The sequence below is a fragment of the Phasianus colchicus genome, chromosome 18 (genome assembly GCF_987193195.1).
Source record: "Phasianus colchicus chromosome 18, bPhaCol1.hap1.1, whole genome shotgun sequence".
In the NCBI taxonomy this organism is placed as follows: Eukaryota; Metazoa; Chordata; class Aves; order Galliformes; family Phasianidae; genus Phasianus; species Phasianus colchicus.
Genome location: NC_143453.1, coordinates 7,976,594 through 7,990,587, shown reverse-complemented (window position 1 = coordinate 7,990,587; position 13,994 = coordinate 7,976,594). Strand labels below are relative to the sequence as shown.

General features: G+C 52.2%; 1 protein-coding gene across 6 annotated transcripts; it reads right to left on the bottom strand.

Annotated features, from left to right (window-relative positions):
• Positions 1 to 1,406: 1,406 nt before the first annotated feature.
• Positions 1,407 to 13,298, bottom strand: CAMKK2 (calcium/calmodulin dependent protein kinase kinase 2). Of its 6 annotated transcripts, none has more exons than XM_090120849.1 (18): positions 13,139 to 13,298; positions 9,469 to 9,595; positions 8,676 to 9,118; positions 7,971 to 8,018; positions 7,601 to 7,654; positions 7,433 to 7,484; positions 7,210 to 7,343; positions 6,600 to 6,636; positions 6,380 to 6,401; positions 6,203 to 6,291; positions 5,894 to 6,093; positions 5,758 to 5,811; positions 5,466 to 5,539; positions 5,129 to 5,216; positions 4,789 to 4,884; positions 4,244 to 4,372; positions 2,947 to 3,047; positions 1,407 to 2,639 (listed from the first exon to the last, which is right to left on the bottom strand). In XM_090120849.1, the coding sequence occupies exons 3-18, from the start codon at positions 9,060 to 9,062 to the stop codon at positions 2,564 to 2,566; spliced, it is 1,641 nt and encodes a 546-aa protein (XP_089976975.1). In that variant the 5' UTR covers positions 9,063 to 9,118; positions 9,469 to 9,595; positions 13,139 to 13,298; the 3' UTR covers positions 1,407 to 2,563. The 6 variants fall into 6 exon arrangements, 5 of the variants coding, with proteins under 5 accessions (XP_089976975.1, XP_089976974.1, XP_031448465.2 ...); XM_090120848.1 differs by lacking the exon at positions 13,139 to 13,298 and adding an exon at positions 12,712 to 12,891; XM_031592605.2 differs by lacking the exon at positions 13,139 to 13,298 and adding an exon at positions 12,712 to 12,889 and having other exon boundaries at positions 1,407 to 2,636.
• Between the last annotated feature and the right edge of the window lie 696 nt (positions 13,299 to 13,994).

The window sequence follows — 13,994 nt, the reverse complement described above, 5'->3', positions numbered from 1 at the left end:
ACAGGGAACCAAGCAGATTTATATACACAGTACAGCTTCTTTAACAGGTCATGCATTTAGACATAGCTTCCTCACACATCCAAGCTTTATGCTTCCAACAAAATGCATCAACTAGAAAATCTACATCAAGTTTTTTTTAGAACCATGCATTTGGCTGCAGCCCTACCAGAGCACCAAGAGCCAAGCCTTTGGGATCCATATGAACCAAGCCTGCACTGGCCATAAGACACCAATCTGTGCTAATATCTGAGTAACTGGGATTGAGCACAGGGAAACTGGGACAGGTTATTCTGTTCAGAAGCTGCATTGCACCTGGCAAGGCTGTTCAGTAAATTTAAACTGACTGCTAGGTACCTGCCACATCACCAACTGGAGACACTCAGCACAGACCATCACTACAGCTCACTCACCTTTAACAAAAACACACCATGCACATCACTATGCACCAGTTACAAGTAATCAGATCCCTCCCTTCCCCACCCCCCTCCCTTTTTTTTGGCAGAATAAGCCCATTTACAAAGTACAGAACCAAACCACCCGCTCCCAGTCACTATTTCCACAAAGAGAAAGTCCTGTTTAGAGATGGGAGCAGGCAGCCTTAGCAGTGCTGGCACCCCAGTTACCTGTTTGGTTTTCCCATAGCTGAAGCTGCAGGGCTTTGGCACAGCCTTGGACTAAGAAGGGAGGAAAACAGTGCGTGTCTTATGGCTCCAAACTCCACAGTACTGCTCCTATGCCACGAACCACAGGCACTGGCTTTGGAGAGGCCAGCTGCACCATCTTTCATTAATTATCTGCAGCCTAGGATAAGCATAGTTTCAGGTGATCAGACTTATGGGGGCAGTTCTGTAGGCACCTGTGCACTTGCTAAGACCACCTGAATTTAATGAGGACTCATGATAAGGAGGAATTACTGAGCCATAACCATGGCCAGAAGCCTCAGTGCTGTGCTGCTGGCAGTGCCAAGATCACGGAAGACAAGGGAACAGCCATGTCCTAAAAGCCTACAGCAGCTATGGCCAGCAACCAAAAACTTCCCTTTCCTATAGTGCCTTCCTCCTCAGGGCAAAGAGCTCAGCCATACCCCACATCCTTGGGATGCTTGAATCCTCCCTCATCCAGCACAACCCATCAGTGAGGAAACTGAGACAAGGAGCCCATCCATCTCCTTCCCAGCTCCATGACCCCCCAAACCAAATGTAATAGTGAGCCCCTTGCTCAGCCCAGCCCTGATGCCACAGCACACCTACACACTGTCCTTCTCCAGCTTTGAGACCTGGGGAGTGTGAGCCCAGAAGCCAGAGGCTCTCCCACCACAACAGAGATTTTTTTGTTTTTAAACAAGCACCACAAAATGATCAGAGTAATCTGATTGCAGGTGAAAGAGCTCTTCATAAGAAACAATCTGTTAATTAGGCATTCACTTAATTTACTAGCAAGCCTCTGACCCACAGGCATTCACAATTACTGGTAACGAACTTACAAAAAAATACACAGCATTGGCCCCAGAGTCCAAATGAAGAGTTTGGAAAACAGAGGTTTCTTTGAAAAAAATCACTAGCTAATCTAGGTATTTCATTAAGATCTTAAGTTCTAAGCAAGCCCTAAGTCTATACTTAAAAAATAGCATACGTTTTATTAGTTTTTAATCGTAGTAAACCATGTAATGTACATGGAAGTGAAGGATTTTACCCTGAATTTTATATTTAATAATATAGCTATCTAGATCAAGTAAAAGATTTAGAAACAAACTCTTGTTAGTGCTTCCTCTGCTGTTCAAAGCATTCAGCTAAACACCACCTTTCACTCTAGTGTCTGCAGCAAAAATAGTTCAGACTGAACTTAAGCCCTTAAGAACCTTTTCCCTTCATAAACTGAATACTGAACTTACCCAACACTGAGACCTCAGGAGAGGCAGCATCCTCAAACCCTGCCTTTCACCTCACTTTCTGAACGTCCCCAAGATGCTGTTTAATATATCTTGGCTCACAAAGGTAGGCATTCTTTTTTTTTAAAAAAAAAAAAGCTGGAAAGGTGGTTTTTGCTTTGTTCCCATGCAGTTAAAAAGGCGTCAATTAAAACCAAAACCAAACAAGAAGAAATCGATGCAACAACCCTCAAAGCACATGAGTGTGGTTTCACTGCTGTGCTCTGCAGAAGCTTCTCGGTCCTGCGTGCACCCACAAGGCAGGCACACACTGCCCCGGGATGGTGGGAGATCCCTTTGGCAAGAAAACCAGGCAAAAAGCAGTTCCAAACACAGTTTGCCTTGCCTGCTCAACACCATCCCTCACCACTCTGCGATCAATCAGCACCTTTTTTTTTTTTTTTTCTTTCCCCCCCCCATGAGAAGTCCAAGCAATCAGAGATGGTCAATGACGGGTACGGTAGTCGGATGTCTTAAACATGCTGCTATGCAAACTCTACATCCAGCGTTACACTGAAATAGCGCCGTGTCATGCTGGGGGTGGTGGGGGCTCTGTTAATGCCACTCATCCTCAGCTGCACACTCGATGAAGTGCCCCGGACCGAGTTCAGCTCAACAGAACCATCAAGCCGTCGGTCATGAAAGGACTTCCTCCTCTCCCACGTTGGGCAAGTCGTTGCATTTCAGGTTATCCTCACTGCCTTGCTTCCTGCTTTCAGAGGGGAAAAAGCAGGAGGTGATCCCAGCGCCTTCCCCATCATTGGGCTTCAGGACCTGAGCACATTCCTCACTCAGATCCCCCGTTAGGCTGGAAGTACCAGAAGGAGACACCTCGCAGCCCATGGGAAGGACAGGATGCTCGGCCATACAAAAACCAGCTCCCCCCAGATCCCACAAACGACAGAGTACATTATATCTGGGTCATAGCCCTGCGTGAAAGAAAACTCAAAGCCTGAAGCCCCAGACCCCACCACGTGCTCTCCAGCACACAGGACGGGCTGCAGGCACCCCACACTTACGGCAGCAGGTTTCCAGGGGCCGACAGCGAACGCTCCTCCCGCCGGCTGCCCTCAAATGGGTTCCCAAAGGACCGCTTCCGGATCATCGTTTTAACCAAGATCTGCAAGACCAGGGTGGGGTTGGTCAGGGTGGTACTGCTTTGCTTTCATTCAAAAGCGAAAGCAGCATCCAAATCCCTATTTACCCAGCAGGAAAATTCACTGGAAAGGGACAGGGAAAGGAAGGAAGCAATGCTGTTTTCTCTTGACATCTGGGAACCCCCGGTTTCGTTTTCATTGCTGCTCTTCCCTTTCTGGCTGATTTATCTGCTCAGCACTGAGAGCTCTCACATGCGTGAGATGTGTGTGCCAGCAGGGTCCCGTGGGGAAGGCATTTATGCAAGAACCAAAGCCACGTGCATCTGGCACTCGAGCGGAACGCCCGTGGTTGAGTGCACAGAGCTCGGGTGCTGGAGGGGAATTTAGAGGAACAAATGCAAATAGGAAAATTCAAATTGGGCCGGAGGCAGTGCTTTATTTAAAAAGGCTCCCTATAACGTGCTGCCCTGATTTGCCCTGAGATGGGCTGAATCCACCTGGATTTCCAAGGGGAACAGCAGAGTTGAGCAGCCCTTCTCTGCAGCAAGTCATCACAAACTGGTGAAATGGGGAAAAAAAAAACAACCCTCATCTGCTGCGATTGCTTTGGGCAAAGGCTGTTTTTTAAACTTGTGCAGAGAAAAGTGCAGTTGCATGCCAACATATCTGCCTTTAGCCTCAGACAACACCACACCAGGGAGCTGCAAATCATCACTGTTTCTCTTAGCATAAGGGCGAGCAGGAAATCATTAGGTTCAAAACCCAAAAGGATTTAATTTTCCACACTGTGGTTACACTGTGGTACTCATCACCACGCACTGCTGTAGGGAATAAAGTCCGTGAGCTCAAAAAGAGACCAGAGGAATTCATCAGAATAGCTGCAGGCAGGGGCTGCCCACAAAACCTGTCTCAAGGAAACGCTGCGGCCAGCAGGGCAGAGCAGGGCAGCAGGAGCTCCTGCACCCATTCCTCATTCTGTCCACGCTCTTGACCAGATCTCACCCTGGACCAGGATTTCACCCTGAGCAAATACAGCAACAGCAATGCAGCAGAGACCAGCAACCCACTGATGGGTGCTTCCACTGACCATCACCCTGTGCCACCACAGGCCAGACCCCATTCCTGACAGCAGGGAGGTTTTTGCTTTACTCTTGTGCTTCTGCTCATCCACTGCAGCCAGTGCTGTATGCCCACAGGCTCCTGCTCTGCTCACACTCACCACGGTGGCCAGGCTGGGGATGTGCTTGACCGAATTCTCCACCTCCTCCTCTGTCACCTCGACAAGTGTGCAGTTCTCGTCCTCAGTGGGCAGCAACTCCACTCCGTTCTTGGTGACCCACGGGTGCAACTTCAATGAATAACACAGCCTGTCAGGGACGATGGCCTCTTTTTTGTAACTCCAACCACACAGGCCTGGCAAATGCATCTCCTCACCCAAGCTATGGTGCCTGTACCCTTCCAAAATACAGGGAGTGGGGGAGAGACACTGTGGCACAGCCAGGAACAGCTCAGCCCAGAGCAGAAAGCACGCAATTCAATAACCTCAGTACAGCACTGCAACGCCACGTCCCCGCGGGTTTCATGGCAGAAGAACTATTTCCACTCTCATCTTACAGAGGGGATTTTCTCCAGACCGTTGGTCTCAGACTGGAATTAATCCAGGCACAAAGCCCTTCTCCTCCTTGCCCGCACAGCTGGCGTCCTGGACAGCCACCGGAGGAGCACGGAACGCTTCAGCAAAACCCCGCCATCCTTTCCCCCTACCTTCATCTCCATTTTCTCAGCTTCTCGCCCCTTCCAGGTTCCCGCAGGGGCGAAGGGCCAGAAATCTCCTGCCAAAGGCTGCTGCAAGGTACTTGCCTGGTAGCAGAGGAAATACTGGGCTCAGGGGATTTCCACCACCTGCGACTGCTGTAGGCACCAATGGTCCCAAAGCTGAGCGGGTCCCGGAGCAGGGGAAAGAGCTGGGACTCACCTGCCCGGGAGCCCTGGGCATGCAGGAGGACCTAACCTGGTGCAAGCAAACTGAGCCCGAAAAAGCCAAGTGGAAGTGAAGCCCTGTGGAAGTGAAGCCACGGCCACCACCAGGGCTTCAGGTCAATACCTTGATTTCAGGGACTGAAATCCTCGACTCAGGATTTTTATCCAGCATCCGCATGATCAGATCCTTCAAGAAATCTGTAACTTCTGGCCTTGGGAGGGAAGAGTGGAGAGATGAGACAAGACCTGGGCACACTGCTGTGTTCCTCTCCAAACCACCCCAGGAACCAAAATATTCCCATGTTGGGCAATGAGGAGTGTGAGCCCTGGTGCACAAGGCCAGGAGAACTTGATGCTGCATCTGCCCAGGCTGACAGCTTGAACGTGCTTTAAAAAAAAAAAGGGCTGGAGGTTTGGGGGTTGGGTTTGGGTCGGTTGTTGTTTTTGTTTTGAGTACTTACTGGTCTGGAAACTCCAATGTTTGGGTCTTGATTTTATTGTGTAAACTCAGGATCCTTTCATCCATGAAAGGACACTGTCATGAAGAAAAAGAGCAGTGAGAAAAGCAACGACTGCTGAGCAGGGGCTTATATGGATGTACCAGAAGGTTTCTTACTATAAGAACTTTTTTTTCTTTTAAGCAATTAATAAGACATTTGACTAAAAATGATCAAATTACTAGAGCAGCTCCTGCCCCCAAAATGCAGCCAGGCACGGGAAACAGGCACAGATAATACTGAAGAATACCATTACCTGCCCAAACACAAAGCAGTACAGCGTGATTCCCATGGCCCAGACATCCAAAGCCTGCAGAGAGAAAAGAGCATCCTTAGTCCCGCACGTACAAAGAAGGTCATTACAAAAACAAAACCAAATTGCTATTAAATACCTTTCCAGAGAAGATTTTCCTGGTTTCTGAGAGTGTCTCTGGGGCCATGAAGGCAGGGGTGCCCACCGTGTTGGTCAGAAGGGCATCAGCTCCCTTGAACTCATTGCTGACACCAAAGTCAGCAATTTTAACATGTCCATCCTCCCCCACAAGGAGGTTGGAAGGCTTGATGTCCCGGTGGATTATCTTCTGGTAGTGCACTATGATCCAAGGGGAAACAAGGGATGCGGCAAAGGAAAGCAGGAGCCAACTTCAAAGGGATTAGAAATGAGAAAAATCACAGGTCCCACCGTGCTGCTTCACACTCACAGTATTCAATGCCCTTGATCAGATCCTGGAAGTAGAACCGAGCCTGGTCCTCACTGAGAGGTTTCAGGGTGGGGATTTCCATCACTGGGCTGCAAAGGTAAGAGGAATGAGCTGCAGCACAGTGCTGAGCAGAGCCAGGCACGAATGCAGCACCACGTCCACAGTGGGGAAACTCACCCTTGTTTCACCAGTTCGAACACTGAAACAGAAAAGGAATGGTGATTACTGACTGTGTACAGGTGTGAGCTCCTGCAAACATCCAGCACAAAAGCAATTATTTTAATGATGAACTTATGAAGGTAACACATTAAAAAAAAAACTGTAGAGACCCAGGCCCATATGCAGCTCCCCCAAAATGTGGTGGGAACCCACACCAACAGCACCTGTGGGCACTTACCCATGTACAGGTGGTCCTCACTGGGGTCATCCAGCACCTGCCAAAAGACACAGAGAAGAAATGGAACAAGGCAAGGAGCTGCCTCACAAGATAAATGCTGTGATTTATTGATTTTTCATCAGGCTGCCCAGTTTTGCCCCCAGGGGCTCAGGGAGTTAAGGAGGGAGGTGCTGCAGGTCGTGAGCGCCCGCCGCCCTCAGGTCCTACTCGTGACATTTTAATTTAAAATTGCGTGGGTTTGCTCTGCTAATCTCAGAGCTTCTACCCACAAGGTGGGGGATAAATAAGAGGAAAGATATTGTTGGAAATAAATATTTCAAACACACAGGAAGCATCATCTGACTCATAAGGCAAATGAATTCCAGCCCGCACATCCTTTATTCCTCATTTTTGTTTCCTATGGACCTTTTCAGGCTGTCAGTGGGTGGTGGGCAGCGTGGCTGCAGAACTCATAGGAAACCATTTCCTCCCCAGAACTGATCTGTATCCTCAAGGGAAGTGAAATATTTCTGCTTTTCTCTTTCCAAGCAGAAAATAGAAGATAAGAGGGGGGAAGAAAAGACCTTGTAGAGTAGGGAAAACATCACCAGGATTGCCACTCCCTGCTCACCTCCACAAGCTTCACCACGTTGGGGTGGTCCAGCTTCTTCAGGATGGCAATCTCCTGGTAAACCTGTTCGATGGGGCCTCGGGGCTGCAGGCAGCCCTCTGAGGCACCTTTGGCTCCACGGGGTGGAGGGCGGCCTGCAGGGAAGGCAAAAATAGGGTGGGCATGGCACCAAGTCCCTTCTGCCACCTGTCCCAGAGCTGTCACACCACTGGGTGCCACTTACGGGGGAAGCCCGCCTGCCTCATCAGCTTCTTCTTGGAGAGAACCTTCATTGCCTGCAGAGGGGAAAATTGGTGGGGTTTGGAAAAAAAACACACTGGGAGCCATAGACAGCCCCATCCCTGTCCCCATCCCATTCCCAACATATGCTCTGGGCAGCAGCACTACTCACATAGTAGGTGTTGTCGTCCTCGTTGTAGGCCAGCTTCACCACTCCATAGGAGCCCTAGAAAGGGACACATGGGTGACCAACCAAAAAATACTTCAGCACCAGGCCAGGCTCCTCTGCATACCCCAGGTGATGCACAGTGAGCATCGGGGAGCACAGTGCCTTGGACTGGCAAAGAAAAGGCTCAGATACCCTACTTTGTTGGAAAGGGGAAAAAATAATGCTAATTTAAAAAATTAATCAATTAGGAGCCAATGGAGACGCTATAGTGAAGGGCTGACCTCCCAACTGATGTCAGACTGAAAGCAAGAGCAAATCCAGCACATTCCCACCCCAAATTCCCACTCCAACCCCAAAGCCAGAAAATATTCACCTTCCCAATCTCATCCTTCAGCTTGTACTGGTTGAGCTGGACGCAGTCCTGCAGGAGAGAGAGCAAATCAGCCAGCAGCCCAGGCCTTGGGCCAGAGCTGAAAAGCTCAGGGTTGTTAGCAATAAACCACACGTGGCCACACACTGCCTTGTTTATAGACAGCTAATTACTGGCGTTGAGCACTGGGCAGGCAGCACTGTCTGCTCATGCAAAATGAGAGCACCAAGGGCAGCGATGGCAACTGGCACCCGGGGGCTTAATGCTCACCCAGCACCAAATGTTTTTATTTTGTCCTGCAGATGTTCAGTGCCTGCATTCTGTTGGTGCTGGGAAGGCTGCGGTGGGCAGTGCAATTACTCCCTTGAAGCTTTATTGAAGTCTCTTCCTTTTTAAGGGGAAAACCAAAAAATCTCCATTTCCTGCATGGAGCTAAAAAGTGAATCTGACTGTACACAGATTAAGCATGGATGGGCTGTGGATTCTGGCTGCTCCACTCTCACATTTGCCAGAGCTGGTAGCATTTGGGAAATACAGAAAACGCACTCCCACCACTGCATTAACCCTGGCAGATGCTCTGTCCCCATACGTGGGGCTGTCCCCATGGCTGGGGATGAACCAGGACCTCCCATTATCCACGGGGCTCCATCCCAAAACACCAAGCAAGAAGCAGTGCGGCGAGACAGCGAGACAGGAGCAGGGCCTCACCTGCAGCCCCGTGATGGAGACGCGGTTGGATTCCACAGTCGGCCGCCTTGGTAGGCGCGGGGACGAGTGTGGGGATGTCACTGGTGAGTAGGGGAGGGACGGGTAGATGAAGCGCTCGCTGTCACCACTTCCAGGGGAGCGGGCCGGATGCGAGCGCTCCTGCAGGGACAGCTTTCGGCCGGAGAGGTTCAGCTTCGCCCTGGGCTCCCGACTTTCTTCCACGGCAGCCACGCTCATCTCCTCCTCGCTCGCCGTCGCCTCGCACTCGGTCACCACGATGAGCGACTCCATGGCGGGGCGGCCGGCACTCAGCGGCAGCCCAGGTGCTCTGTGGTGGCGTGGGGGCTGAGGGGCAGCAGGCGAGCTGCTGGGGATGCAGGATGGCATGGTGAGGTTGCCGGCCTCATCCCGGCCGCTGGCGGTGCTCCGAGGGGTACAAACACCTGAAAGCACAGCGGCAGGGGGATCCCACGTGAAGCAAGTCCCTTAAAGTGCTTTTGCAGCTAATAAATGGCTTCAGCTAATATTAAGTAAAACATTAGGTAAGGGTGGAGGAAACTGGGTGGCACCGAGCAGAGTCCTCCCCTCTCACCAGCACTGCAGTCATACTGCTCACCCCTGAAAATAGCAGCTTTGCCACCTCCCTTATAGGAAACCCACAGCTGGGGCTGCAGATGTATTTTACTCGGGTCTGCACTATGAATGTATAAACGTTGCTCAGTTCACTGCTCTCTTGCATGGAGTGGGCAGATCTTGCCCAACAGCCCCCAGAAGAGATGTACAGAGCCCTTACCAAGCACGAACTGTGGGGTCTGCCCTGGGGCTCACTGCCTCTACCTACAGCACAGCATCCACAGGGGTTTCTCCTGCTTGCCCCGAGTTCCCTATAGCCTCCTTTGCAAAAATGGGATTTCGGCACCCTGGAATAAAAAAAGAAAACAATAGTATTAGCAGCAGATATATATATATATATTTAAAGGAAAGCAAATTGTTCAGTTCTAAGCCATTGCAGTGAATCCCTGTGCAGTGCTGGATATGTGACACTGAACATACGTGCTGGTGGATGGCAGCAGCACCACGAGCCCGGTCCAGGAGTGGGGCTCCAGCAGATCTGCCTGTGCCACAGCAAAGCCATCACCCTTCCCTCCTGCATTACTTTTGATTTCTAAGTTGAGGATTTGCCACAGGGGCAGCCCAATAAGAACCCAAACCAACCCAAAGGCAGCACTGAGGACGCAGCATCACTGGGTGTTCCGCATCGCACGAGGCAGTGGGTTAAAATTAGCTCCGTTCGCCTGCACTGAAGTTCCCATGCTCGGGAGCAATTATAGGACAAGTATAAAAACCTCAAGCAACCCCCCCAAAGGCTTCCCAATGGCCTAATTGCCATTTCCAATGCAAGTCTATAAACTTGAGTTTTCTCGCCCAGCTCTGAAGTGAGAGCGCAGCCATTCCGGCACGGTGCTGCTCACTGCTTAAGGGAAGCACGGGTGATGTGACAGCTATAAATAAGGCAGTGTGCAGCAACAAGGACAAACTATTTCAGAAACGCTGCTAAATCCATTCCTGGTCAGGGCTTTGCTATTCAAGAAAGCCGGGACCCAGCAAAACCATGGCTGCAAACTCCCCCAGTGCTGCTAGAGCAAATCCCAACACTGGGATGCATTAAACCACTATGACCAGCGTGTTTTAATGCACTCTCAAAAGCACATTAAAATTATTAGGTACCCGCTCCCATTTCGCCCCAAACCAGCACGGCTGGATCCAGATCCATTCATGTTGGGAAGCCTGCCAGGCTGCGTGTATAAATAGTCGGAGTAATGATGGATCCCAAATGCTGTGCCCTGGACCCTCACCACATACCGTGGTCACCCGGTGAAAATTCACCAAACAAGGCAGTGCTGGGGGCCCCATCCTGCCCTGAATCACTATCGGTGGCTGTCCCCTGCCTCTCTGCCCATCCATCCCAAAAGCCATCCCCATCCAATCCCATCCCATCGGGCTACGGCAAAATCAAGTTATGAAATGCTTGGGACTGAGCATCCCAGTCCACAGGCATTAATTGGCTTTAAAGGATAAACATATCAGGATTAATTAATTCAAGAAGGCTTGCCGAGGCTCTGTAACAGGCCACAAGTTCACCCCAGCACCATCCTCACAACTGCTAGGTGGAGAATCAGAGGGTTTTTTTCCTCCCTTTGTGTGCATGCAAAAGGGGTGGCTGCAGAACCTGGCTTTTTAGAGGGTACTGTGATGCCATTCCCAAACAAAACCCAAATGTGAGATTCACCTCCTGAAGGGATGTGGGATAACCTCTAACGATAGTGCACTCACTTTGCCTTAATAAGTATCTGGGGATGCTGAGGAGGAGGAAGGCAGCCATCTAACTGGCCAGAGGAAAAATAGCTGCAGTGGGGAGGAATAAATCCAAGCGGAAGAAATACAGCCTGGGGGCTCTGCTCACCCACCCAGCTCATTGCATGGGGAAAAGTAGCACGTTCTGGTGTGAAACCCAACAGATCCTTATGTAAAGGCAAAAAGCATATGCCCACCAAATCCTCAGGAAATGTAGCAGCCTGGTGTATAGGAATGATTTATCGGCCCGGCTTTTGGCTGCGATCCACGTATAACCCATCGCGGCTGTGGCAGGATTATTGAAGCAATCAGTCTCACATCTAATTCAGCAAGGAGAGGGATATTAAAGCAGAAGAGGTCCGTGAAGCCCTGGCAGCATCCCTCCCTCTCGCTCCGTAGCCACGTGGCTCAGTGCAAATGAATGGGAGCAAAATTGGCCTCGGCGATGGCGAATCCATCAACAGAGCCCTGTGACCCCACAGGGTCCCCACAGACCCCAAAGCACAGGGACAAGGGACGCTCCCAGTCCCTTGCAGACACATTTTCCCTCACGCGTCAGGCAACGAAACCTCGGTGGCAGCAACAGCATCACCACCTCCACGCATCCCATTGTGGGGATGAGCTCACACGCTACCCAAAAAGTTGTTTAGAAAAAAAGTCAGTGCCCAGTGTGGTTCCAGCTCCCCCTGGGCAGAGTCCAGTCACCGTCCTGCGTTCCACAGTCACTGCCAGCAGTGGAAGTGCCAGAGCCAAGTGCAGGGTCATGGCAGCAACGGGGCACTGATCACAGTTTCCCTTCCTACGGGCAAGATCGGCCCTTGCCAGAAACATTAGTCACTGTGGTATACAAAGCCCATATGCATCCCCGCCTGACTTTTAATGGAAAAAATCTCCCAGCAGCTTCTCCAGAAGTCAGAGGGCACCCGAAATAAAGAGGCTCTGGAAAGAAGTCCATCCACACCGGGTCCCTGGGCCCGAGCAGTAGCACTTTCTGTCGCCCTGGGCCCACTGCGTGGAGCCAGGAAAAGCCACCAGCACCGGCAGGAACGCTGTGGTAGCAAAAAACCCAGCGGCACGCTCCAACGGGAACCAAACCCCATCTTTAACCCCAATACCACCAGTTAGCTTTGCTTACCGGGCCCGGCCCGGGGCTGGGACGAGCGGGGAGCAGCAGCAGCTCCTCACCCGGCTCCCGGCACAGCAGCTCCAGGAGATGGGCACTGCGCGCTGCCAACACCACTTAAAGGCCATTAGGGCTGAGCTGAAAGCAAAGCCTCCTCCAAATTACCTCTCCGATCTGATAACAGCCGGCACGGCGCCGCTCAACCCGAGCGTAACGGGCTCTACGCTTTTGCCGGCTGCTTTTCCCCAAACCCGACCGGTGCGCAGATGCCCCAACTCCGTACGAGCCCAAAGCACCGCGGAGGGCTCCAGATCCCGATCGGAGCCGAGACGGGGACGCGCAGCGGCTCCCACCGCACATCCCGCCTCCCACCGGGCTCCCCCGCATCCCGCAGGTGCGCAGCGGGGCGACCCCGACGAGAAGCAGCGCCGTTCCGCAGCGCGGCATCCCCGGAGCGACGCGGGGCCCCTCCCGGGCTCGGCTTTGTCTCGGCAGCCGCCTCCCCGCGCGGCCGGGCCCGCCCCGCTCCCACCGCCCCGCTCCCACCGCCGCACCGACCTGCGGGCAGCGCAGCGCTCGGCTCCGCTCCGCTCCGCCACAGGGCGCGGCCTCGGCCGCCACGGGGCCGCACGGAGCAGCCTTCGCTTTCGGTTCCGCTCCGGTGGCGGCGGAGAGAGAGAGAAGGAGGGAGGGAGAGAGGCAGGGAGAGGGGAGGAGGGAGGGATGGAGGGAGGGAGGCCCCGCTCCGCCCCGGGGAAGGGGAGGTTTCCCCTCCGGCAGCCGCATCCTTCCCGCCCCCTCCGCGAGCCTCGATTGAAGGATTGAAAACCCCGATTTTTGTTGTTATTACGTTATTAATTTCCGAGCTTTCCCACCTAACGGGACGCGGCGCCGTTCCCACCCGCACGGCGTCACGGCCCCGGCCCCCTGTGAATCGTCTCCTGGCTCTATTCCCGCAAATATTTGGGAGTTTTCTCGTTCTCACCGAGCGCCGTTCTTGTGCTGAGTTCACCCGCGTGGTCTTCGGGGCCAAACGCTCTCCTCGTGCCGCACTGGATGGACCCATGGCCGTGTCCCTGCTGCAGTGACAACCCGGCGGTTGTGGCACGCACTGTTGAGCTGTAGGCGCTGCAAACACTCTGGGATCACAGTAAGGCTGGAGGAAACCTCTAGGAGCACCCAGTCCAACCCAGCCCACCACCCCACGCCCACTGACCGCATCCCTCAGTGCCACATCCCCACAGTCCTTGAGCATTTCCAGGGATGGTGACCCCCCCACCTCTCTGAGCAGCTCATGCCAGTGCTGACACTCTTTGGGAATCGTTCCTAACATCCATCCTGAATCTCCTCTGGCACAACTTCAGGCCAAAACCTCTCGTCCCAACAGTGGACCAACTCCATGGATCCATCTCTTAAGCACTGACCGATGTGAGCCACTAAAACCAGCATTCCCATTTGGGAACTCTGCTTACTTCTCACTTTCAATAAGGGGAAGCATCAATTACCTGCCAGCAGCCCTCTCACAGCAGTAATTAACGAGACTCTCCGGGCCACCCATGCTTCAGCCTCAGTGCTTCCAGCCATACACGGCCAAGCTCCAGCAGTCAGGTTTAGTTCTGAACTTGCTTCCTCATGGCTAACAACATCACGGGCTCATCTAGAACTTCCTGGCAGGATATTTCAATTGTTTACACTAATGATGTGTGCAGCTTTTATGTAGTAGCACTATGAAGGGACTCAGCATGCTGAGGACAGGGCTGCCAGTCTTTTCTCACAAGGTTAGCTGTGGTGCTCGTTTGCTCATACACAAAGCCAGCTCAGATCAATTATACCCAGCACCT

Excerpts from the sequence above, each read along its gene's own strand:
- CAMKK2 (XM_090120849.1), bottom strand. The coding sequence starts at position 9,062 with ATGCCATCCTGCATCCCCAGCAGCTCGCCTGCTGCCCCTCAGCCCCCA. Across the intron at positions 8,019-8,675 it reads TCTCCATCACGGGGCTGCAG|GACTGCGTCCAGCTCAACCA; the intron begins GTGAGGCCCTGC and ends TCTCTCCTGCAG. Across the intron at positions 6,637-7,209 it reads ACGTGGTGAAGCTTGTGGAG|GTGCTGGATGACCCCAGTGA; the intron begins GTGAGCAGGGAG and ends GTCTTTTGGCAG.